At 53.3% G+C, this 22,525-nt stretch overlaps 9 protein-coding genes and 1 non-coding gene across 10 annotated transcripts; 4 read left to right on the top strand and 6 right to left on the bottom strand.

Annotated features, from left to right (window-relative positions):
- Positions 1-16: 16 nt before the first annotated feature.
- VTN00DRAFT_7151 (uncharacterized protein) lies at positions 17-1,282 on the top strand (the record flags this gene model as incomplete). The annotated part of the gene is made up of 4 exons (XM_069433867.1): positions 17-244; positions 314-461; positions 525-893; positions 990-1,282. 4 exons carry the CDS (start codon positions 17-19, stop codon positions 1,280-1,282), a joined length of 1,038 nt encoding a protein of 345 aa, XP_069287205.1.
- Positions 1,283-1,802: 520 nt separating this feature from the next.
- On the top strand, positions 1,803-3,485 carry VTN00DRAFT_7150 (uncharacterized protein; the record flags this gene model as incomplete). The annotated part of the gene is made up of 3 exons (XM_069433866.1): positions 1,803-1,962; positions 2,023-2,569; positions 2,621-3,485. 3 exons carry the CDS (start codon positions 1,803-1,805, stop codon positions 3,483-3,485), a joined length of 1,572 nt encoding a protein of 523 aa, XP_069287204.1.
- A 244-nt stretch (positions 3,486-3,729) lies between these two features.
- Positions 3,730-5,214, bottom strand: VTN00DRAFT_7149 (uncharacterized protein; the record flags this gene model as incomplete). The annotated part of the gene is made up of 3 exons (XM_069433864.1): positions 3,730-3,996; positions 4,060-4,759; positions 4,850-5,214. 3 exons carry the CDS (start codon positions 5,212-5,214, stop codon positions 3,730-3,732), a joined length of 1,332 nt encoding a protein of 443 aa, XP_069287203.1.
- Positions 5,215-7,168: 1,954 nt separating this feature from the next.
- VTN00DRAFT_t122 lies at positions 7,169-7,240 on the bottom strand. Its single transcript has one exon. It is a non-coding gene; the product is annotated as a tRNA-Arg (tRNA).
- A 162-nt stretch (positions 7,241-7,402) lies between these two features.
- On the bottom strand, positions 7,403-9,817 carry VTN00DRAFT_7148 (uncharacterized protein; the record flags this gene model as incomplete). Its single annotated transcript, XM_069433863.1, has 3 exons — positions 7,403-8,630; positions 8,687-8,819; positions 8,884-9,817. The coding sequence occupies 3 exons, from the start codon at positions 9,815-9,817 to the stop codon at positions 7,403-7,405; spliced, it is 2,295 nt and encodes a 764-aa protein (XP_069287202.1).
- Positions 9,818-10,148: 331 nt separating this feature from the next.
- VTN00DRAFT_7147 (uncharacterized protein) lies at positions 10,149-11,775 on the bottom strand (the record flags this gene model as incomplete). The annotated part of the gene is made up of 5 exons (XM_069433862.1): positions 10,149-10,491; positions 10,559-10,757; positions 10,831-11,028; positions 11,117-11,608; positions 11,691-11,775. The coding sequence occupies 5 exons, from the start codon at positions 11,773-11,775 to the stop codon at positions 10,149-10,151; spliced, it is 1,317 nt and encodes a 438-aa protein (XP_069287201.1).
- Positions 11,776-12,475: 700 nt separating this feature from the next.
- VTN00DRAFT_7146 (uncharacterized protein) lies at positions 12,476-13,654 on the bottom strand (the record flags this gene model as incomplete). Its single annotated transcript, XM_069433861.1, has 1 exon — positions 12,476-13,654. The coding sequence occupies one exon, from the start codon at positions 13,652-13,654 to the stop codon at positions 12,476-12,478; it is 1,179 nt and encodes a 392-aa protein (XP_069287200.1).
- Positions 13,655-14,202: 548 nt separating this feature from the next.
- VTN00DRAFT_7145 (uncharacterized protein) lies at positions 14,203-15,254 on the top strand (the record flags this gene model as incomplete). The annotated part of the gene is made up of 4 exons (XM_069433860.1): positions 14,203-14,211; positions 14,276-14,529; positions 14,619-14,700; positions 14,766-15,254. The coding sequence occupies 4 exons, from the start codon at positions 14,203-14,205 to the stop codon at positions 15,252-15,254; spliced, it is 834 nt and encodes a 277-aa protein (XP_069287199.1).
- Positions 15,255-16,172: 918 nt separating this feature from the next.
- VTN00DRAFT_7144 (uncharacterized protein) lies at positions 16,173-18,282 on the bottom strand (the record flags this gene model as incomplete). Its single annotated transcript, XM_069433859.1, has 8 exons — positions 16,173-16,441; positions 16,520-16,614; positions 16,696-16,973; positions 17,037-17,454; positions 17,517-17,610; positions 17,661-17,947; positions 18,029-18,119; positions 18,183-18,282. The coding sequence occupies 8 exons, from the start codon at positions 18,280-18,282 to the stop codon at positions 16,173-16,175; spliced, it is 1,632 nt and encodes a 543-aa protein (XP_069287198.1).
- Positions 18,283-21,446: 3,164 nt separating this feature from the next.
- Positions 21,447-22,345, top strand: VTN00DRAFT_7143 (uncharacterized protein; the record flags this gene model as incomplete). Its single annotated transcript, XM_069433858.1, has 3 exons — positions 21,447-21,487; positions 21,557-21,755; positions 21,860-22,345. The coding sequence occupies 3 exons, from the start codon at positions 21,447-21,449 to the stop codon at positions 22,343-22,345; spliced, it is 726 nt and encodes a 241-aa protein (XP_069287197.1).
- Between the last annotated feature and the right edge of the window lie 180 nt (positions 22,346-22,525).

The raw sequence follows: 22,525 nt of genomic DNA, 5'->3' as shown, positions 1-22,525 counted from the left end.
ATAACAGGTCACCGCAATGCCTCGTGCTCATCTCGTCGAAGTCGACTCCCTCGAAGCTCTCGTCATCATCGACAACGAACTCGATCCTTTATCCAATGCTGCCCCAGATACGGTGCACATCTCTGGGTCAATGGCACAGCTTGCCACATCGTCACCGCATCAACTCTACGACCGGGGGGACGCTTCCCGGGAGCTGCGTATGGACGATATTTGCTGTTCCGCGCATGGCCTATCTATCCTCGTGGTGGGTTGAAACCGTGACATCCTTTGCAGCTCAGGCTGTTTAACGTTCTTTATTCTTTGCTTTGCAAAGACAGCCACGAAAGGAGACATTAAGCACTCGGTCCTGTTTGATACCGGCCCTGAGGAGGAGGCGTGGGAGAGAAACGTGAAGCGGCTGCGGGCGGATTTGTCGCGTGTCGAGCTCATTCAGCTGTCGCATTGGCATCGGGATCATTCAGGTTGGCTTCTACCATATATTGGAAATTAATTATTGACTAGCTGACCGTGATAACTGCACGTAGGCGGTATGCTCAAAGCCATCCGCATGATCAAAGAGGCAAAGCAGGCCAAGAGCCTCTCTGATACCGGCCTCGTCGTGGACGTCCACCCCTCGCGACCAGACTATCGGGGCTTTGGGATCGGCGAGACGATCGTCTCGCTGGAGGCTGACCCCACCTTTGAAGAGATGGAAGAGGCCGGTGCCACGATTGACAAAAACAGTGAGACGCACACCGTCCTCGACAACATGTTCCTTATTTCGGGGGAGATCCCGCGAGTGACCTCGTACGAAAATGGCTTGAAAGGTGCCCTCCGGTTCGATAGCGAAGAGGGGGACTGGTTCTCAGATGAGATGATCAATGACGAGAGGTTCCTGATGTGCAATTTAAAAGGTTTGTGTGCTGCACACCGTTCGAATAGTCTGCCTTGGTGGATTTCTGGTGCATATCTGTGCACAAGTTCATAAGTACTAACATTTATGCCTACAGGCAAAGGGATCGTCATGTTCACAGGCTGCAGCCACGCTGGGGTTGTCAACGCCGCGAACCACGCTAGAAAGCTTCTCAAAGGCTCAGTTCCGTTTTATGCAGTCGTCGGCGGCTTTCACCTAGCTACGAGTGACGAGACACAGGTGGAGAGCACTGTCAGTGACCTCGAGAAACTCGACCCGGCCGTGCTTCTTCCCGGGCACTGCTCAGGCTGGCGAGCAAAGTTTGCGATCGAAAAACAAATGCCTGGGAGGCTGGTTCCCTGTACTGTCGGGTCTAGAATCACATTTTAGAGACGCTTATTTGCGTGGCAAAAGATGACTACGCTGCGGAGAGGCTCGTCGATCCATCTTTTCTTGTTTACCAGAGTTGTTCCTTGCTATTCCTTCTGGCACGCCTGACCGACCCAGAGTGCGAGAAGGAGCTAATAGCTGCAAAGATTCAAAATGTCATGGACCTCCCAACCGCCAATGATGACATGATGATTACAGGGCGGATCCTACACTGTGGTACTGAATGGCTAGACCGGGTCTTGGCCGTTGTGGCAGATTGCGGGGTCTCCCCACAACGCGGAAGATCATCCTCCATGGCTCAATAAACACTGACCAAGATTGGCTTCGACGGTTATACCCCTGTTACCGGTGGATTGCAGCGGCGGAGAGCCTCGGTTGCAGAGGACTCTCACATGGTTGCACACTGGCGTCTCCACATGTCGTCACGGTTCTATTCTCACTAGGCGTCGCTATAAGTTTAGCTGGTATTTCGGACTCGCAACCAGCAAAAAAGGGAAAGGAAGCCGATAAAAATATAACGATGGTCAATCTAAACACGTTCCTCACGCCGGTCTATGTGCCAGTGGGTATCATACTATGCCTTCTATTGATCAGGAGCATCAGATACTTTGTCTATAATCGCAGACTGAAGGCGCTTGGCGGCATCCATGCTCCGAAGATTCCAGACGGGCCTATAGCAGGTAATCCCCGTGTCATATCAAAGTCGGCTATTAATGCGATTGGCTGAGTTATCTTTGAAGCGGTGCGCTTTCTCGTCGACGCCGCCAAGGCGCAGACTGAGAACAGACTGCTCGACTTCCATAATGATGTATTCAAGCACGCAACCGTGGCCTGCCCCAATTGTGTGGAGTCGAACTTTACCGGTGGTTTGAGATATTTCGTGACTCGCGAGCCGGAGCATGTCAAAGCGGTCTTGACCGGCAATTTTGCGAGCTTTGGCAAGGGACAGCTGTTCCATGATTTATGGAGTCCGTTTCTCGGGGACAGTATCTTCACCACGGATGGAAAACAGTGGTCAGACAGCCGACAGTTGATCCGACCCATGTTTATCAAGGACCGGATGAGTGACCTGGAGATCTTCGAGAAACGGACTCAGGTCATGATCAGCTTGTTCCCAGCTCCCGGTGAGACCTTTGACTTGATGGATCTGTTCTATCGAATGACACTTGATGTAACAACCGAGTTCCTCCTCGGAGATGGTATCAAGAGTCTTGAGAACCCAAAAGGGGAGTTTGTTCATGCATTCGTTGAAGTTCAGCGGGTTCAGATGCTGGTCACGGTCATGGGGTAAGCAGTCGATGGAAAATGTGACTGTTGCCTAAGCTCAAATCTATACAGTCCGCTGCATTATTTCTACCCGCGGGGATCGTACAACCATGGCATTAAGATCATCGACAACTTCGTCCTTTCGTTCGTGCATCGGGCGCTCTCTCTCCCTGCAGATGAGCTGGAGAAGCTCAGCAAGTCTGAAAGATCATTCACCTTCCTACATGCCCTTGCGAGGTTCACGAGAGATCCCAAGGTAATCCGGGACCAGATAGTCTCTGTCCTGCTGGCTGGTCGAGACACAACTGCAGCAACACTCTCATGGGCCTTCTATGAGCTATCTCACTACCCCGCAGTGTATGCCAAGTTGAGAAAAGAGATTCTCGACACCGTCGGACCGACACGACGACCAACCTACGAGGACCTCAAGAACATGCCCTACCTGAAACACACCATCAACGAAACCCTCCGCCTCTACCCAGCCGTCCCATACAACGTCCGTTTTGCCCTCGCAGACACCACCCTCCCAACAGGAGGCGGACCAAACGGCGATCTCCCCCTCCCAGTCCTCAAAGGTGACGGTGTGATCTACTCGACCCTTGCAATGCAGCGCCGTCGAGAACTCTACCCGCCGACCTCAGAACACTTCGCCGATCCGGCTGTCTTCTCGCCTGAGAGGTGGGAGCGGTGGACGCCCAAGGCGTGGCACTATATCCCCTTCAACGGCGGGCCCCGGATCTGCATCGGGCAGAATTTCGCCCTGGCGGAGATCGGGTATACGATCGTAAGGATTCTGCAGCGGTATGAGCGGCTGGAGTATGTCGGGGAGTGGGAGGAGCAGTTTCATAAGGCGGAGATTGTGGGGACGCCTGGCCAGGGGGTTAGGGTTAAGTTGTGGACGCCAGAAGGGAATGGGGATGCTGAGAAGCAAGGTTGAATGCTTTTCCCGGCTTGCATTTCTGTTTCTGGCGCTTGCTTAGTCTCGAAGGGCGCTTGTCATGGAATCTCGTTCAGGCTACCGGCGGCTCCCAGCTGAAGGATGGTATTTGGTAAGCATAATGGGCTATGGTTACGATGAATTTGAGATATTACGTTATCTGGTCCAATCTGGCAGACTTCCGGTGCCATGACGGTGCGACAAGCCTAGGCATCTTTCCACGGATTCATCCAGAGATTCAAACTCACGGCTCTATTTCGGTCTCCTTCCCATGGTCGACCCACTCATACTGGTCGTTAAGGTATTTATGAGCCCGTAGATCTCCTGACCGCGCATGGCCCTCGAACAGCTCCGCTCGTGCCGCCCTGCCGCACAGCTGGCCCAGTTTACCGCTGGCTTCGTCCGAGGTCACCTCCTGGTACGTGACAGTGCGGAGGAACTTGCCGACCCAGAGGCCTCCAGTGTAGCGGGCGGCCTTGCGGGTTGGAAGGACGTGGTTTGTACCGATCACCTGGGACGAGTTAGTTTAAGTCACAAATATTGATAAGTCCTTTTGCTGCCGGTGATCGCAGACCTTGTCACCGTACGAGACGCAAGTTCTCTCGCCAAGGAATAGAGCTCCATAATTGCTCATCTTCTTCAGGGCCTCCCTCGGCTTCTGGGTGAGAATCTGTACGTGCTCAAACGCATACTTGTCCGCCAGCGCATACGCCTCATCCAGATCTTCCACGACGATGACCTCCCCAAACGCCTTCCACGAAACCCCGGCGATTGCTGCTGTCTCCAGCTTCTCCAGTAATCGGTCAACATACTGAATAGTCTGACGGCCCCCTTTCTCCGACGTCGTGATCAACACGGCCGGCGAATCCGGCCCATGCTCCGCCTGTGACAGTAGATCCGTTGCGATGGTGAAGGGGTCCGCATGCCCGTCCGCAACGATCAGGATCTCCGTCGGTCCAGCGAATAGATCGATCCCGATCTCACCGAACAACTGCCTCTTGGCCTCCGCGACGAAGGCGTTTCCGGGACCAGCGATGAAATCGACTTTCGGGATGGTCTCGGTGCCGACGGCCATGGCCGCGATGGCTTGGACGCCTCCCAAGAGGAAGATCTCGTCCGCGCCCGCGAGGTGCATGGCTGCGATGGTAGCGTTGGGGATCTTCCCCGCGATCGGGGGCGTGCAGCCCACGACATGCTTGACGCCGGCGGCTTTGGCTGTCAGGATGGTCATGTGTGCGGACGCGAGGAGGGGGTAGCGGCCTCCGGGGATGTATCTGCTGTCATCAGTATCCTATACAAACGTAAACACAGATACCATGTATCTCTGGGACAGGATAGAGCAGGATAAGTAGGTAGGTACATACGCCCCCACCCGATTAATCGGAACATTCTTCTGCCCCAACCTGACGCCCGGCCTCAACTCGACCTCAAAATCCTTCAACGAATCCTTCTGCGCCAGCGCAAACTCCCTCACATTCGCCTGCGCCTCCTTGATATCCTTGATCGTCTGCTCGGGCACCTGCGCGATCGCGGCCTCGATGTCCGCTGCGGACAGCTTGAACGATGAAGGGGACCAGCGGTCGAATTTTTCAGAGTACTGGCGCACGGCAGAGTCGCCGTTGGCGCGGATGTCATCGATGACGGATTTGACGATGGTGGGGACGTCGGTTGCAGTTGAGGAGGTGCCGTTGGTGGTGGTGGAGGGGGATTTGAGGTGTCGTGGCGCCATGGTGGTTGCTTTCTTTTCTCTGGAAATCGTTATTAGCTTGTTATATATCATACAGATGGATGTGATCTCTAATCATTCATTCATACTATACATACCGTAAATCGTGCTCAGCAAGTCGGAAGATCGATAATAAATGAACGGTGAACTGGACAAAATCAATCACTCGATCAATTAAAATATATACACCATTCAAATAAATGGATTAACATCTCACTTCCCAAAGAGCTGTAACCAGAGATATACATATAGACCTAAACACATATAAAATATCCCAAAAAATCCATCCCATCCCTCTGATCAACCACCTCCTCACGCAATCACCTGCCCCCTCCCTTCCCACCTTTCCCCGCTCTACCAACCCCTCGCTCGCAACAAAGTCCGTAGCCCGAACAGGAAACCCCTCAACTCCACTCGCACCAACTCCGACCCCAGTTTTCAGCACTGACTGTCGTGATACGATGTTCCTCTGCAGATCAGGTCCCATTCGGTTCTCCACGGAGATGAGATCGACAGGTCAGGAGCTCCGCAGGCAAATCCGGCAAGATTCGGAATCCGGGAAGCCCTACAGGTCAGGCAATGGAGCTTGAGGGATGCTGGTCGGAGATGCTCCGTCCGAGTGGAGGAGGTATGTGTTACATAAGCCATGATGGAGAAGGGATGTATGAATATATACCCGATCGGGAAAGTGTTGCGTGGTTCAATTTGGGTTTGGATTTATTGATTAGTATATACATGGGTACCATACTCCATAATAATACGGGGTAGACAATGAAAAAAGGAAAGATATGGAATTCGAATAACTGTATTTGTACTGATCCTCTTGGCAGTATATAAGTACTGTATAGTACATACATACATACATCTGTCGCTCTAGCTGTGGAAGGTACTTTGCTTCACCTTATATATGCATTTTCCTGGGTTTCTTCACAGTTATGCGCAGTGATATTGCAGGGGGGTTCCCATCACTACAGGGAATGGTCTGGTACATACATACATTACATGCCTACACATGTATTTGTCAGTAGAACATAGAAACGGGTAGCAAGAAAAAAAAAGTAGGATGCCTATCGGGCTGACCCGACTAGCGGTATTGGGTTCTCGCCAATCCCAACTCTGGCACTGCAGACAGGCGGTCTTTCGAGTCGCAGGTCCGTTTATCAGTCGGATTCAAAGCGACTTGCTCTCCACTCTACTCCACACCACGTCCCGTACGAAGAGGAGCTCTCTCGGCCGGGAAGATGACCTTCCCTCCCTCACTCCCTTCCTCGCTCCCTACCCAAGGCGATCCGATCTGCCTGACGAGGGAAAAGGAGGGGACGGAGCATTGGGAGTCAGGACCGGAGTTGGGGCCATCGGTTCCGGTCGGACGCTCATCGATCGATTAATTGGAGGTTGCACGGCTGAATGAATGGCTGGTTTGCAAGAAGAGAGAGAGCGAAGAGCATAGGACTCAAACAGGGTCAAATAAAAGAATGCAACAAAAAAAATTAAATTGGAAAGTGAAACAGCGGGAGCGAATTGATTGAGAATAGTCGTTGGTTTATACTATACCTTCATGGAACAAACTGGACAAGTAAGGTAAATTCTTATTCATGGTACATACAGTACAATATCTTCAAATCAATCTCCTGGTCCTCTCTGTGATAACCAGAACTCCTTGTTGTAGCGTAACAAAGAAGGAAAGAAAGAAAAGTTGAACAGTACAACTGGAAACTAAAATAATGTCATTAAAAATAAAATATAAAAAATAAAGAGCTTGTGGGTATTGCATATACAACCAGCAAGACACATCTTGGGCAATTCTTGAAACTCGGTCAACCGCCTCTTTCTTTCTGCAAAACATATTTCCATTCCGCCTCTTGTAACCCAACCCTACCTCCTAATCCGATTTTGCAGTATCCCCACAACGGGGGGGTAAAGAGGCAGAAAAAAGAGAAACCCTCCGACGTGTCTTTGACCGACGCAGGACTCGAACCTGCAATCTCTTGATCCGTAGTCAAGCGCCTTACCATTGGGCCAGCCGGCCTTGTTGATGTCTCGACTAATAGGTTATTTTATATTTCAATTAGTCCAATTTGGGTGGGCGCGTAGCTCGTCGCTACGGGCAATTTATTGTGTGTCTTGGCATTGATAGACAGGGCATGGCTGCGGATAGCCCTATCTGCCGACCTGTTTCGATACCGATCGATCAGTCCGACGGATCCCTGTGCATAAAGTCCTGGATCATATCGTTCCATATCCCGTAGTCCAGCTCGAGGACGGAAAAATCAGACATCAGCTGCGAGTTGGGCGCCCCCTGCGCCGTCGGCAGCACGCCATTGCCGGCAGGAGCAGCGCCAGTAGACGCGAAGATCGTCTCGCTACTCGGTCGAGGGTGGCTATAGTTGATATTTTTGGGACCAGCTGGATGTGCAGCAGTCCTCTGCCAAGCTACTCCTGGTCGCTGTCCTTGTGCCTGCCTGCTTCGAGGATCGGCCTCGGCCGCACCGCTGGCGACGGGACTGATGACCCCCACGCCTTCTGAGGGTACGGGAGAGTTGGATTGATTTGTCTGCAGATTGACTCCGAGTTGATACTTTTGAATCCACTGCCTGATCTGGGACAGACAGTTCTGGGCGTTCTGCCAGGCGCATCCCATCTCCTGCAGTGCGCCCATCAGTTCCCGCAGTTTGCGGATCGCCTCTTTTCTGATGTTCATGATCTCTGACGAACGTGCTGCATCCTGCGGCCCTGATCCCGCTGGCGTTGAATGCGAGTGCGCAGCGCCGTTGATGACGTAGATCGTAGACGCAGTGAACACCGCATGCACCATCCAGTTGCAGTATCTCCGCAGGGTATAGTTCCGGCGGTACTGCTCGACGTACCGAGAGATCGCCAGCGCCGAGGACGTGCAGATGGCGAGGGGTGATGACGAGTCCAACGAGGAGGGAGAGGGAGAAGGGGACGAGCCCGAGCCATCGGAGGAGCCCTCCGAACGCCACGACCGGATGAATGGTCGGAACAGCAGAATGAGCGCCGTGTGGTAGAATATATAGACCAGCAGGACTGCTGGCGAGGCGCGCGGTGACATCCGCATATGGTGCGGCAGAGAGTTAAACCAGGCACAGAGCTTCGTATGCAGGTCCGTGACGCACTGCTTGGCGCTGTCGCCTTTCTTGCTAAATGCTCCTTTATGGTAGATCGTGCGGACGATAGCTGCCAAGTGCTCGACTAGCTGGCAGACGTACTTGAAACGGCTTAGGTTGAAGAACGAGGAGGATGGGATGACGGGGGGAACGGACGGATCGAAGTTGGTGTCGTTGTATGGCGTCCAGGGGGTGGCATCCAGACTGTATGTCTCTGCTGGGAGACGGACGTACTTTCTGACGTGGAGATAGGGGAGACTTTCGGGTCTGCCTAGATATGCGGTCCATCCTCTGCAAGCCTGTGGTCAGAACAACGTAAATCGAGCGTCGAATGGCTCTAAGCTTACTTGTCGCTCACGTAGGAGGCCCAGAAGGTGAGAGCCCTCTCCTCCACGTCCTCAGACGAAAGATAGCCCAGCTCGTAGAGCCGCTGCGGGTCCTCGTGAATGCCCAGGTCGACGGCCATACGGAAGGCCATTCCTGTTGATATCACATCACATTAACCGTGGAACGATACAATCTAATTGGCAGGGGAAGACGGCACCTGAATACAGCCAACCCGAACCACGCTCTTTTCCACGGCCTGCCTCTCTGATGCTCATGAGCGCAAGGGCCTGACAGGTCGTCAGGCTCGGCGACTCGATCTCGTGCTCGAGGAGCGACTTTGCATGGGCAAAGTAGCACTGCCCCTGCTCCTCGCTGGCCAGGTCGCTGAAGTGACATCCCGTCGCCAACACGGCTGCCAGCAGCAGCGGGGAGAAGCAGCTGCCGCCACCGGTGGCCAGGTCACGCATGAAGCGCTCAGGGGAGAAGAAGTAGAAGACGGGATGCTGCCAGGTCAGGTAAAGCCGGATCAGATGGTGCTCGAGAGGCGTGAGGGTGACGCCGCTGCCGGCATTGAAGCCCGCCGTGGGATCTACCCGCGCGGCGAGGGCCTGAGGAGAGCGAGGAGAAGGAGTTGCTCGCGGCGACGGCGAGGACGAAGTCTTCAGATCGATCACGTTGGAGGTGGCCCCGACGGAGTAGATGGCGCCCTGTTCGTCGACGTGGAGGTGTGCGATGAGCGTCGTCATGTCCTTCAGGGCGCTGGATCCGGGGGAGTCGTCTTCGCATGCATCTTTCTCTCCATCTTTCTCCTTGTCGCCGTCCTCCTCTTCCACTCCGTATCCCTCAGCATCGTCCAAGTCGCAGCCCCGGCCGCGCTGCTCGCGGACCTGGCGCAGGATCTCCGCGAGACGGGCAGGGTCGCGGGCGTCGAGGATCTGGTCAAGGATGCGTTCGAGGGCGGCGATGCGGTTCTTCAGCGCGGCGATGTACGCCTTGGACGGCGTCTTGCGCGAGTCCTGGTCGAAGTTGTACAGACAGGCGGTGCCGTGCGTCTGGCACGTCCGGCACTGCGGCTGCAGACCATCGCAGCGCGACTTGCGCTTGCGACACGCCTGGCAGGCCGTCGACACCTTTTTGCGCTGGCTCTTCATGTTGGGAAGAGGTGCAGCGAGTTTGTTTGCGGGGCGTGGGGTTGGCCAGGTTTATAGCGGATGTGGAGAGGATGCACTAGGCTATGGAGATTCTTCTACTGCATGGATGGATATGATATGATGTGTAACGATCTCCACGCCCACGCTCACGGTATTCTCAGATATCTCATTCTCTTCTATGTACATACAGGAGCAGACCAGGCTGACATGCCCCTTGGCAGAGTTCTCGGCCAGACTTTTCTCGAGCATCGGCTTCCCCGCGAGCTCCACGTTCTCCACAAGCCCGACTGGGGCCAAGCAAAAGAGATAGACTGACAAAGGCTCGTCTGTCTCATTTCAGTCTGGGATCCTCCAACTCTTTTGGGCGCGTTTGGTTCTTCCATACACGGAGATCTCGCACCGCGGGCAGCCATGGGCCGGAGTCTTGCGTCTTTCTTCCCTTGTGAAACGCCGCGACCTGCTCGACGATGCTCAGATAGTTGCGACCCGGTGTAATCTTGCCCAGGACGGTGGGTTCCTGCACCTCGATCTTGGTGACGATCAGTGGCCGGCCGACGAGGCACTCCAGGCCCATGAAGGCGAACGACGTCGCCTCCTTGGACGCTGCCGTGATGCCCGACGCGTCCAGCAGGGCGATCTTGGTGTCGGGGAAGCACTCTTGGATGTGTTCGAGGCTGCAGCGGCCAGTCAGCAGCCAGTAACCGGTGCCACTTGGAAGCTAGGAATCAGTGATGTACGCACATGTTCGGATTGAAGGAGCCGCCGCCGCAAAAGTACACCTCGTGCAGCGGCAGCCTCGGCCCATATCTCTTGTAGGCGTCCACGATCGAAGCCGCCGTAATCCGGGTGATGGTCGCCACGCAGTCGTCGTCCGATAAGCCCTTGGCTCGCATCTCAGTGACCAGCCGTCGCGCCGTTGCATCGCCGAACAGTTCCCGACCTTCCCGATGCGGTAAGCAAGGTATCTTTGAAATCATCCGTCTAGTATATCTAGCGGAGATGGTAAGGCATACCTGTCGTCTTCGGGATCGGCGCAGAGAAGTATGGGTCCTTCAGGAACTCGTCCACGACAGGCTGGTAGACCGTCCCTCGGGCCCCCATCTCCCCGTCCTTATCGTATTCTCGCTCCCCATTCGCGATGAACCGGACTGCAGCATCGATGAGCACGTTGCCTGGTCCCGTATCAAAGTCGTACGACTGGTCGAGACCCCCTAGAGAATCTGTCAGCAGAAGTACAGATATAGCATATCTATCTAAAGAGAGCGTAGATAGAGTATAGAAACAAAGATTAACACCCACCATCCCTCTCCGACGGTACAAACGCCACATTCGCAATGCCCCCGATATTCTGACTGGCCCGATTCAGAGTCGGATGGACTAGTGACAACGCATCCTGAAAACAAGCCAGCGGCGCCCCCTGCCTCCCCGCCATCTGCTCCGCGGCCCTGAAATCCGTGACAACGGTCTTCCCGAACCGCTGCGCCAGCACCGCTGGCTCGCACATCTGCAGCGTCGACTTTGTCTCCCCGGGCCCCGGCTGCGGGATGAACCAGATGGTCTGGCCGTGGCAGGCGATGGCGTCGATGTCGCGGTCCAGGTCGACGTTCTGGTCGACGAGGAAGCGCGCGATGCCGTCGGCGAACGTGTGGCCCAGGCGGAAGTTGAGCTCACACATCTCCTGCGGCGAGCTCTTGTTCTCGAGGATGATGCGCAGGGTGTCCTGCTTGACGGCGAGGTCCATGGGCATTTCGGCATACTTGAGCGGTTTCATGTAGAGGGGAGAGTCGGGGTCTGAACGAGCTGTCAGCATATGTCCACAGGTAGATAGATAGATACTGTCATAATGTATAAATTCATCTTGATGTATGCTCACCATCCTGCGTAAACTCCACCAGGGACAGATCAATCGCATCCATGGACGTCCCGCTGTTTATCCCGAGAATACGAAGGCGCAACATCTTGGACACCCAATCACGTGTAATCGTAAGTAGTTATGCAGGATTCTGAGGCTGCTCTATTCATAAATCAATTCAAACCCTAATTAATCAAGAAGTATGAAGTATAAGTAAGCTTGTCAAAGCAGAAGGTAGGGGCAAGATACTGATAGTATCTCACCACGCACGTAACAACAGCAGCAGCACCGTCCCCCAACCTCGAGAGGGTCCATGCTCCTTCATATGTATCTCTTCCAATCTGTCCCAAGCCCAGTGCTCACAGCACCAGGCATGGGGCGTGGCGTGGTCGGATAGCATTTTCCACGGAGGCGATTCGTTAAGATATCGATTCCGCGGGACGGACGGTCTCAGGCTTTTACTTTCCTTCTGACCGGGACTAAATCTGCGACCTGTGAGCGGTCTTATCGGGGATTCTGGGCTTTTTGTTGTGGTTTGTTGGTTGGGATTGGAGCTCGGTGGCTTTAGGGCTCCCGGACGGCGTCTATTGTAGTATCTAGATCTGGTTTCCTGGTGGAGTAGCGGACATTGCGTCGGGATTAATATTTTTTGAAGACATCAAAGCTATTTCAGGCACAAGCGGTTATCATGCAGTTCTTCTATCCTTCGTGGTCTCGTAAATCGCTGCTATAAACATAGTCCTGCTCTATCACCCACCGGCCGTTCTTGAGCAGTCACATGTCTACTATACTGTATACAAAGGAGCTTATATTTCATCCAACTGAGGATCATACTTAATCCCAGCTAAGTTCCTCGCCTCGTCCATCCACTCGAGAACCCGTATGCTCTCCTCGGCCCCGATAGCCTCCCCCTCAGCGGACGGTGATCCGGCACGTTTCCTCTCCCAGACTCTTTTCGCAATCACATCCGCCTGGTACCAAATACCCCAACCCCTCTCGACCGGTTTCTGGATGACCTCATCCTTCTCCGTCCCGTTCTCGTCGACATGATTCCGCCCGTACCACTGGACGTGGATCTCCTGCGGCCTGATGGGCGGAAAGGGGATCGAGACCTGCGCATCTGTAGCCTCGATCCGCACGCACGGAGCAGGCTTCTTCACCTGCAGCCGGTTGTAGAACGGTTTATTGCTCGACCCGGTCAGGGTCATGCTAGTCGTGACGATGGCGACGGCAGAATCAGAGGCCTTCTCCCCCGTCTTGGATATAATCACGGTATTCAGATCATCGACGTCGCCCTTGGTCGTCTTAATCCCGATCGAATTAGCATGCACCACCTTCGTCGACGACGGAGACAGATAATTCAGCGCGATATCGACCCAAGTCAGCGCGTACACGCCCTGATCCAGCAGGGCGCCCGCACCAGCCTGCTTATCCAGAAACCTTGACTCCTCCGACAGATCCGGCGACACGATGGGGAACGAGAAATCCGCAAACACCCTCTTCACGGCCCCGATGCGCGGCAAGATCTCACTGCCCAGATACCTCGCGGCGGGCAGATACCGCGTCCACATGGCCTCCATCAGGACGACCCCGTTCTCCTTCGCGCACCGCACGCACCGGCGGTACTGCTCCGCGTTCATCGTGGCCGGTTTCTCAACGAGCACGTGCCGTTTTGCGCGCAGCGCGGCGAGGACCTGTTTGTAGTGGAGCGGATGGGGGGTGGAGATGTAGACGATGTCGAAGTCGGCGGATGTCAGCATCTCCTCCCACGAGGAGTATATGGATACGGAGGATGCGTTCGGCACGCCATTTTCCTGGAGCCATTTCTCTGCATTTTCACGCGTCTTAGTCGTGGAGAGGGCGACGACCTCGTGGGTGATGGGGTCGGAGGCGTCGCGGGGGAGGAGGAGGTCGGGGACGAAGGTGCATGCGATAGTGGACAGGCTCAGGAGGGCCCAGCGGCATCTGAACGTCTCCTTGGCCATAGTGTTGGTTCGAGTATCTGTTTGTTTTCCGTGGTTGCCGAGCTAGTTTCCGGGAAGGGAAAAAATCTACCTAGGTAGATAAAATTGGATGTCTCTTATCGATTAGTTATGTCGGGGAGCGTTGGCGGAAATCAATTCTAATTAGCAGTCAACTTAGAGAATACAATAGCAAGAAAGAAAAAGAATTGGACTCGGATACGAGCAGCACAATCCTAAATCTCCGCTCTGCAAAGGAGATCTAGAGCGGATTAAGCCATCCGCGGAGCAGCGGGGCGGGACTCTCCCCGCCCCCCGCTACCCCTCTATCGGCGGAAATTTGTGTAAAACATCATCTTATCCTTCCAGACAATGCCCCGCCTCGTTTGGATATAATAGGGAACAAGGATGGCTGGTTTTAATTTCCCTCGGGTATCACAGTTTCGATATCTTCTGTGTCTTTTATTCGAGATCTCCTGACGTCCGTCGAAATATATATATCTACTATCTATATAGGACTCCATAACGTACCACAAGCAAGGACCTCTCACAATCCCTTCCATTCCTTATCAATGGACTCCGTAAGTGCACCAATTGACGACAAAAAAAAGACGACTTACATACGTAACTAACAAACAAGTCCAGTTCTCCCTCAAAGGCCAAACGGCCGTGATCACGGGTGCTGCGCGCGGCCTCGGCCTCGCTTTCGCCCAGGCGCTGGGTGAAGCCGGCGCGAACATCGCCGTGCTGGACGTCATCGACCCGGAGCCCGCGCTGAAGCAGATCCAGACGGACCATGGCGTCAAGGTCGAGTTTTACAAGACCGACGTGACGAGCCGGGAGCAGGTGGCGGGTGCGGTGGAGAGGATCATGCGGGAGTTTGGGAGGGTTGATATCAAGTACGTTGATATCTTCTTAGATTTTCGTGCATTGTGTTGTTTATTGGTGTCCAATGGACAGACACTTGGGCTGACCAGAGCAAAAATAGTATCAACGCTGCCGGAATCGTCAAAGATGAGCCGTTCCTGACGACGTCGGACGAGAACCTTTCCAAGACGTTCGCTGTTAACGTGAGTTGAAGCCACCACTATCATATCCCTATGCACTACCTACTGAATAGCGAAAAACAAAACAGTTCACAGGCTCCTTCCTCGTCGCCCAAGCCTGCGCCAACGCCATGATCCAAACCCACAGACAAGAAATCGACTCCGCAAAAGCCACCCCAAACTCTCCGACCCCAATCCACGGCTCCATCGTCTTCATCGCCAGCATCGCAACCCACATCTCCACCACCGCGCAACGCATCTCGTGCTACACGGCCTCGAAGGCCGCCGTCCGGGGGCTCGTGAAGCCCCTGGCGATGGAGCTCGCCAAGCACGGGATCCGCGTGAACTCCCTGTCCCCCGGGTACACGATGACGGACATGATGAGGGGCTTGCAGAGGGAGCAGCCGAAGCTGGTGGCGCAGTTTGAGAGGGAGACGATGTTCGGGAGGATCGGGACGCCGGAGGAGTTGAAGGGGGCGGTGCTGTTTCTGTGCTCGAGGGCGAGTGGGTGGGTGACGGGGCAGGATGTGTTGGTGGATGGGGGGGCGAGTTCGTGGAAGCATGCTGCTACATTGTAGGATAAGATAGGTATAGTTGAGGAGGTTTGCTGAGCGTAGCGAAGTAAAACTTGTTCAATATTCTAATATATTCGACAGATGATTCCTCCCTGTATCAATCAATCAATCTAATCTAATATCAATACCGAGATATAAAGCCCCAATCACATCCTAATAGATACCCAGGTAACTTTTTTCAACACCGCTCTCATAAACTATCCCAAATCTTGCCCTCTCTCCCATTCACTCACAACCTCCTCCTCTCCCTCCTCCGTCTCTCCCAGGCAACCACCCACCCAGCCCAACGAGACCCGGCACCCTTCCGTCCTTTTTATCATATATTCCACTCCGACACCTCCTACCACCAAGAACCTGGGGCTGGTGGCCTAGTTGCAAGGGCCAACCAACTAGGTCACCACGTCAGGGGCTGGTACGGCAGGTTGTTCTGGGTCCGTCGGATTTGGGCTATACCACGCCAAGCCAGCCACCCGCAAAGGCCTCGTGTTCGTCTCTTGGGTTGGTCATTTCTTCTTATTTTATTTTGTCTTATTTGGTCTTTTTCTGTCTGTAGGACCCGTTTGTGTGTTATGATATGTAGGTGTTGGTGAGTGGGTGTCTAGTATATATGGTAAACAACAGCCTGGCTAGTAGGGAGGAACATCCTTTTTTTTTATCATCCAGCCACATACATACATACATACATACAAGGACTGAAGTGGAAGAAAATATATGGGTCGTACATAGATAGTTTGCATAAATGACTGTTTTGTATTGGTTTCTTCAATAAACCCAGTATTCTTGTGTTCTCATGCATCTCGCCCCCATGTTTCTCTTCAAGGGGTGTTATATCGAGTAAGACTCAAGTCGACTTCTTTTTTCTCCACTCGTAAAGAACAAACATGATACATACATTCAGTCATTCCTTATCCATGGTCGTGGTCACTTCTCAACATGCTCCTCGTGAACACCCGCCTTCGCCCCTTCAGCAATTGCCTCACGATCTTCATGCTCGGCCGCCTCAGCATCAACCATATCGAGCAGCCGACGCTCCGCAACAGCGATGTTGCCTCCCGCCTCGTCGATCATCCTGTGATACTCCTTCATGTTGTCCCTCACGAGGAGGGAGTCGCTGGCGAAGAGGAGGTTGACCTCCTCGAGGGTGCGGCCGCTGACTTCGGGGTAGACGAGGTAGATGATGGGGAAGAATACTGTCGTTGCATTATTAGATTGGAAGAGCGGGGGCAAGGGAGCATTTCATGTATGAAGGAGGGGGAGGGATGGCTTACAAAAGTTGAAACATCCGAAAATGATGAACGTCTTCCATCCCAGTCTATCAAGCATGATCGGGATGACGAAGGTGTTCATGCCGCAGCCAATGGCCCTATTTCCTCATATATTAATGCCCGAGTGTGGTAATTTATGCCTTGAGCAATCAGCCCCAGCATCTAGGGAGCTAACTCACCATCCTAAAATCGTAAACGAGTACCCCTTCGCGCGGATCTCCTGCGGCCAGATCTCCGTCGAGTAGATCCAGCACGGCACGATATTGAACATGGTGAAGAACCAGAGGTAGACGAAGACGAGCGCCGCCGCGGCCGTTCCGAGACGCTGGGACCGCGCTTCTGACGAGGCCAGCTCGCTGGTCCGGATGAATGCCGCGACGAGGAAGAGCGAGATCCCCTGCAGAACGAAGGAGATGAGCAGGCTCTTGACGCGGCCGACGCGGTCAATGACTAGAGTCTACGGACATAGAGAATTAACAATAAGTACCCTGCAACACGTTGCTGTAGGTGGGAAACTTACCGACGCCAACGTCCCAAAAAACCCAACGGTATTCACAAGCCCAGCCAGCCATGCCGACTTGTACGAGTCAAATCCCGCCAGCGCAAACAAGTTCCCGGACCACGTAGCAATGGCCAAGATGCCAGTCCACTGCTGAAGCCACTGCAGAGCGAAACCCATCCACACGCGACGCCCCAGATGCAAACGTCCCGAGTAGCGGCCGATGGCAAGGTTCCACAGACGATTGCGCTTCCAGGTCGAAGCTTCCACGACGGCCTCCAGCTGCTCGATCTCGGCCTTCAGGATGGGACTGTCGTGAGGCAGGTCTCCGCGGACTTTGGCGAGGACTTCGATGGATTCGGCTTTTCTGTTGTTGGCGATCAACCATCGAGGAGAGTCCGGGAGGAACACGACGGTGAGAGCGATGATCAATACGGGACTGAAACATGTTAGATTTTCAATCAAGAGAATGGACATCTGGAGCTTTGCTTTGGCACTCACATCGTCATGAATGCTAGAGGAAACCTCCACCTGAAACTCACCTCCGAGTTCCTTACGCCGAAATTAATCCAGTAGGCGAGCGCGATTCCGAGGTCTAACTCACATCAGCAAGCCATCTGGTTAGAAGAGCTCAGTATCACCCACAATTGGCCGTAAATACTCTCGCAAAGCTCGCTCCCCGATTATGCGCCTCAGACAACTCCGACACCCACGGAGGCACGATGGCATTGACGAAGCCAATCCCAATCCCCGCAACGACTCTTGCGCAGATGAACATATTGGCGCTCTGGCTCGAGGCCATCAGGGCCGCACCGAGAATGGAGAAGCAGGAACCGATCCAGACTCCCTTCTTCCGGCCCAGTTTGTCACCCGCTGATCCGCCGATGAAGCATCCGAATACGCCGCCGAAGTAGTAGCTGGCAGCCAGGCCTCTGCGGACGATTAATTACTACGTCAATGGACTTCAAACAACTAATATAATGGATACAAGGGCAAGGGTGTGCAAGACGCACCCTTGCTTGGTGCTATCTGTGACTTTCCCATTTGCACCGATCTTGGCCATGTCTATAAAACCGGGAGTGGTGCTAACAGTGCCCATGACGCCTATAAAGTAATGAGGACTTAGACCCCAAAAACAGAGCCCAGGTGGATTGAATAATAAATTACCTTGATTGTAGCCCTCATAAATAAGTGCGACCGCCGTAAAGACGTTGAGCACAACGAGCAAGACCCTACCGGGGATCTTCTTCCACGGTTTGAGGTCCATCTTTGTTGGGTCGATGTGATGATCGGGACAGACCTCGATCTCGCCCAATTTCAATTATAGATGTAAATGAGATTGGAACATGCGGTCGGGAATAGAAATAATTCTAATATCAAAGGTCAAAGGTATGACGAAAGCGATATAAAGTACTATCGTACCCATTTCTGCAGAGCTCACTGCAGCCTCGTGGAACCAACCGCGGATATAGCTTTCCGCACTCCAACACTCCGCGTTGCGCCACACGGCTTCTCCATGGGGTAGGTATAGCCTTTTAGCCATTTTGCCAGACATCCTGGTATGTCTGCTAAAGTCTATGCTCGCAGCAATATTTATTTCAGGCTACCCGAGCTGAGATGGGCGGTGAATGGAGAGCTGCGTAGGCATCTACGCGATGGGACTCTGCTTGAAGGGTGGTAGTTCAAGCGACTGAAACCAACATTCGCTATAGGGTTTCCGTGAAGCCAAGATATAGGTCTCGATGCTCAAGCTTCCAGATGAGGTTAAGTTGGCGTTCTACTCCGTACACGGGGCTGGAATATGGGCCTTTACAAGAAGTCAGTAAAGCCTGCCATCAGGGAAGCAACATATGTCATAAAAAACCCGTAGTTCTGCTACAAACACATGGGAATCATATGCGAACTGCAGGATGACAGAGACGTGCTGTCAAAGATGTTGTGGATGAAGAAATCTCCGAGCCTGTCAATGATGTAGCCAATCTGTCGGGTGTAGGATGGAAATGCCTTTTAAGCGGATATCATATCATCACGAGGTCTTCAGAGACATAAAGTCATAAAGTGGCTTCATATCGATGAACATCATCGGCAACCAACACGATCCGCTCCGTCTCTGGATGGGAAAGGAAGTCACCCGCTCTTTTCAGCGCATCGATTCTATCCCGCTATGATATCAGTACAGACAGTAACAGAGCCTGTGGAAGGACCAAATTGGGAGACCTATTGGGGCCTGGCAAAGAAGCTGAGATCAGCAGCAGGGATGCGAGCAGGACTTCCTGGCTCCGAATAATTTTAAATGTCACGGACAATGATCGGAACGGTTCACCAATGAAACACACCCATGTCCGGAGCAGGGAGGTAACAGCCAGAAGGCTGCAGGTACTGCGGACGTCGAGGTCTAGATGCGGGGTTATACACCGTACTCCGTATACGGACGTCGGAAGGCTATCAAGCCAATTTGTGTGGAAGAGGCTTTTTATCCGTGGTTATTCACGCTCCTGCATGTGCGGCACATCTATTGTCGTTAGTTGCTCTTAGCAGGTCCGTCCCCCTGTGATATGCTCTCTTGGAGAAAGTCATGATCAGAGAATTTGAGAAATTGAAGGCGACACGGGCGACAGAATCCACAGTGGGATGTCCAAGAACATCGCCCAGCCAGCAAGCAAGCCCCAGATTGGGGGGGGGGGGAGTCTGCTTCTCCGCACCCCGCGTTCCACTAGACGCTGTGACTTGGGACAACGCCGCTCCCAATCTCCTTTGCGTAGCCCACGGGACAAGAAAAAAAATCATAGAATAACAAATATTTCTCGGCCGACTGAGGATGATAGCAGCTTGGCGAAGCTCTGGTGTTTTCTCAGTAGCAGACTCGAGACTCTTTTACCTTGCGTCTGTGCTAGGTTAGCAGCAGCCCGCTCGCGTGCACGCGACACGTTCTCCAAGTCCAAGACCTCTCTCGTCTCCATAAGCAGTTCGCACAGGCCTCGATGATAACCAGCAGTGAGTCCGTGACCGAGATCCATAACACGATGTGATCGAACTGGGTAGCGATTAGACCGGAGAGAGGCACGGGTGTCCTGAGGTTAGCTATTCATCCCATGTAGCCATATTCCAAAGACTTGCAAGTTGGTTGCAGGCCTTGGGCTTGGAGCACGCAAAATCGATGCCTAACTTCTAAGGCTGCAAAGGGGCCCATCCAGCACGATCACATGCTAGGCGATCCGATTCTTCCTTCCTAAAAAGAAAAAAAAAGTAGAGACGCGGGAGATCGGTTCCATGGAATTATTATTATGAATAGGGGGCTTTCCGTACGCTTTAGTTTTGGGATTAAATTTAATTAAGTTTCCTGAGTTCTCCGCGGGACGGGAGCCCACCGTAACCGTAGCTAGCCTTACCTAACGGAGGGAAATACCCAAAAGGTCAAAATGCCACGAGAATAAAGGGTAACCTCTGTCTGGTCTTGGCGAAATGATGCCGTAGTGGACGGATATCCCATACGGAGTACCTCTCCTCCGTGCCGTACCTACCAGACTTGCCATCCTTGGAGGTCTTCGACGTATCCATGGATGGTACGTGTCACTATCGATTGATGGCGTTACGAGGAGCTTTTCTCGTGTCGGAAGTAGTTAATATCTCCAATTTTGCGTTGTGCGGTGACCAGCGTCTTGTCGTTGGACTGGATTCCAGATCACGGCTTTTGGATAATGTTTTCCAAAAGAGAACAGTCCTGATGTTGAGTGACTTATCGCTGTGTAGAATAGAAACACCACATGGTCAATTCGTACCTAGTTATTGTAACCCATTGAGAAAGAATTGCGGTTGATTCCCAAAGGCCTGACTAACTGTCCTCTCTCTCTCTCTCTCTGTTTACGATCTGCGCCGCGAAGGACACATTGACGTTTTCAAGTATCAGATATCAAGACATTCCCTCTCTTCCTAACTACCTACCTACCTACTTAGGGGCATAGATAGAGATTTCAGACGATAAAAGTAACCCCGCTTTGTTTTGTTACTGTTGTGCTCTGTGAACCGCAGTCCAGTTCTGCTGGAAGTCCAGTACTGTTGTAACCCCGGACGTCTTCCTCCGCGGGGTACCGTACCTGGGGTCTACCCAGGGCAAAATACTGACTGGACTGAGCGCTGTTCATCGAATTGCTTTCTATCGAGAATCCAACCCCGATCGCATCGTATTCGTCGTTCTTTACGTAGAACGAAGTCATGGACCTTCCCCAGCGTGATCAGAGCGAGGTCATGATAGCCACCGCGATCCAAGCGGGGGAGGATGTCTCTTGCTGTTGCGAAAACTTCATCAGCGGTTCTGGAGACAGAGAAGAACTATTAGTCTCGAGTCCCGTCTCTTCTTATCCCAAGTCTAATAGAGAGATCTGTATGTCAGCGGCGGACCCTGTCACAGAGACAGACAAGGCAGTAGAACGTATGGTCCATGAGAGGCTGACTACGAGGTTCCCCGCTTTTGAGTGCGTTCGTTTCCTACAAATGTTCTACTGTTTTCTTCGACTACTGAAGGTGTAGCATCTCCGTAATAGAGAAGGCGCTCCAAGGCTAACTCGAAAGACGCCCTCCAGCTTCATGGGCGAAGAAAGCTACACGGCGGACGCAACCCTGACCGGCACGACCAACTTCGTGCACAACTACCCGGCTCTGCGTGAACAGGAAGCCTGTGGCTGGCGTGGTCCACAAGCCCTTCACAGGCCTCCTCTGGAGTGCATATCGGGGCAACGGAGCGTTTGTTTGCTGCGGCCGTCCGACCTGCCTCGTTCTTCCAAGTGTATCAACGGATAGTAGTGATGATGGTATTACCCCTCAGCGATTATCCCTCAGTGTCACAGAGCATCCCCTGCCACCTCTCGAGAGCCTCCGGAGCGCGCTTATGGCGGCAGAATAGGGCAGCGGTCGCGACGGTCCAAACCGGGATGCGGGATGCACGGGTGAAGCTGTTCTTGCGACTGGGTGAATCTCGCAGGATTTGGGAGGAGGGGGGGGGGATGGTGCACGGCTCCCGGAGCTCAGGAAGCGCAGCGTTGAATTTCTTTGTGGTCGCGAGCGGGCAGATGGACGTGGCCTGCGAGGCCGGAGCGTCGGCGTGGGATGTCTGCGCGGGGGAGCAGAGTTGTCGATGCCAGTCCAAGATGGAGCGCACAGAGCTGGGCTGGTCGAGCCCCGAGCTTGGAAGGAAGAACGCATCTCGGGATCTGGGCGACGGCGAACGAGGAGCAGCGGCACGTTGTGGAGAAGATCTGGCGGCTCGTGGACGAAGAGTTCAACTACTAACAGCTAAAGCATGCTGCTGTAGTAGCCAGCAGGTTGTGCAGTAGTTAGTTAGTGGGAGCGCTGCGCTTTTTTTCCTTTCGCTGAAGCTGTGAAACGACCGCGGCATCGGACGCATCCTTTGAAATTAAACGTGAGCCATTGCCCTCCAAAAATCGCTATGAAAAGAAGAGGGAAAAAAACTGAAAACATTGTGTCAGGAATCTAATTAGCGATAATTCTCCTTC

The sequence above is a fragment of the Thermoascus crustaceus genome (assembly GCF_041956765.1).
Source record: "Thermoascus crustaceus strain CBS 181.67 unplaced genomic scaffold VTN00scaffold_4, whole genome shotgun sequence".
In the NCBI taxonomy this organism is placed as follows: domain Eukaryota; kingdom Fungi; phylum Ascomycota; class Eurotiomycetes; order Eurotiales; family Thermoascaceae; genus Thermoascus; species Thermoascus crustaceus.
The sequence above is the reverse complement of the archived record's forward strand: the minus strand, read 5'-3'. Positions and strand labels throughout refer to the sequence as shown.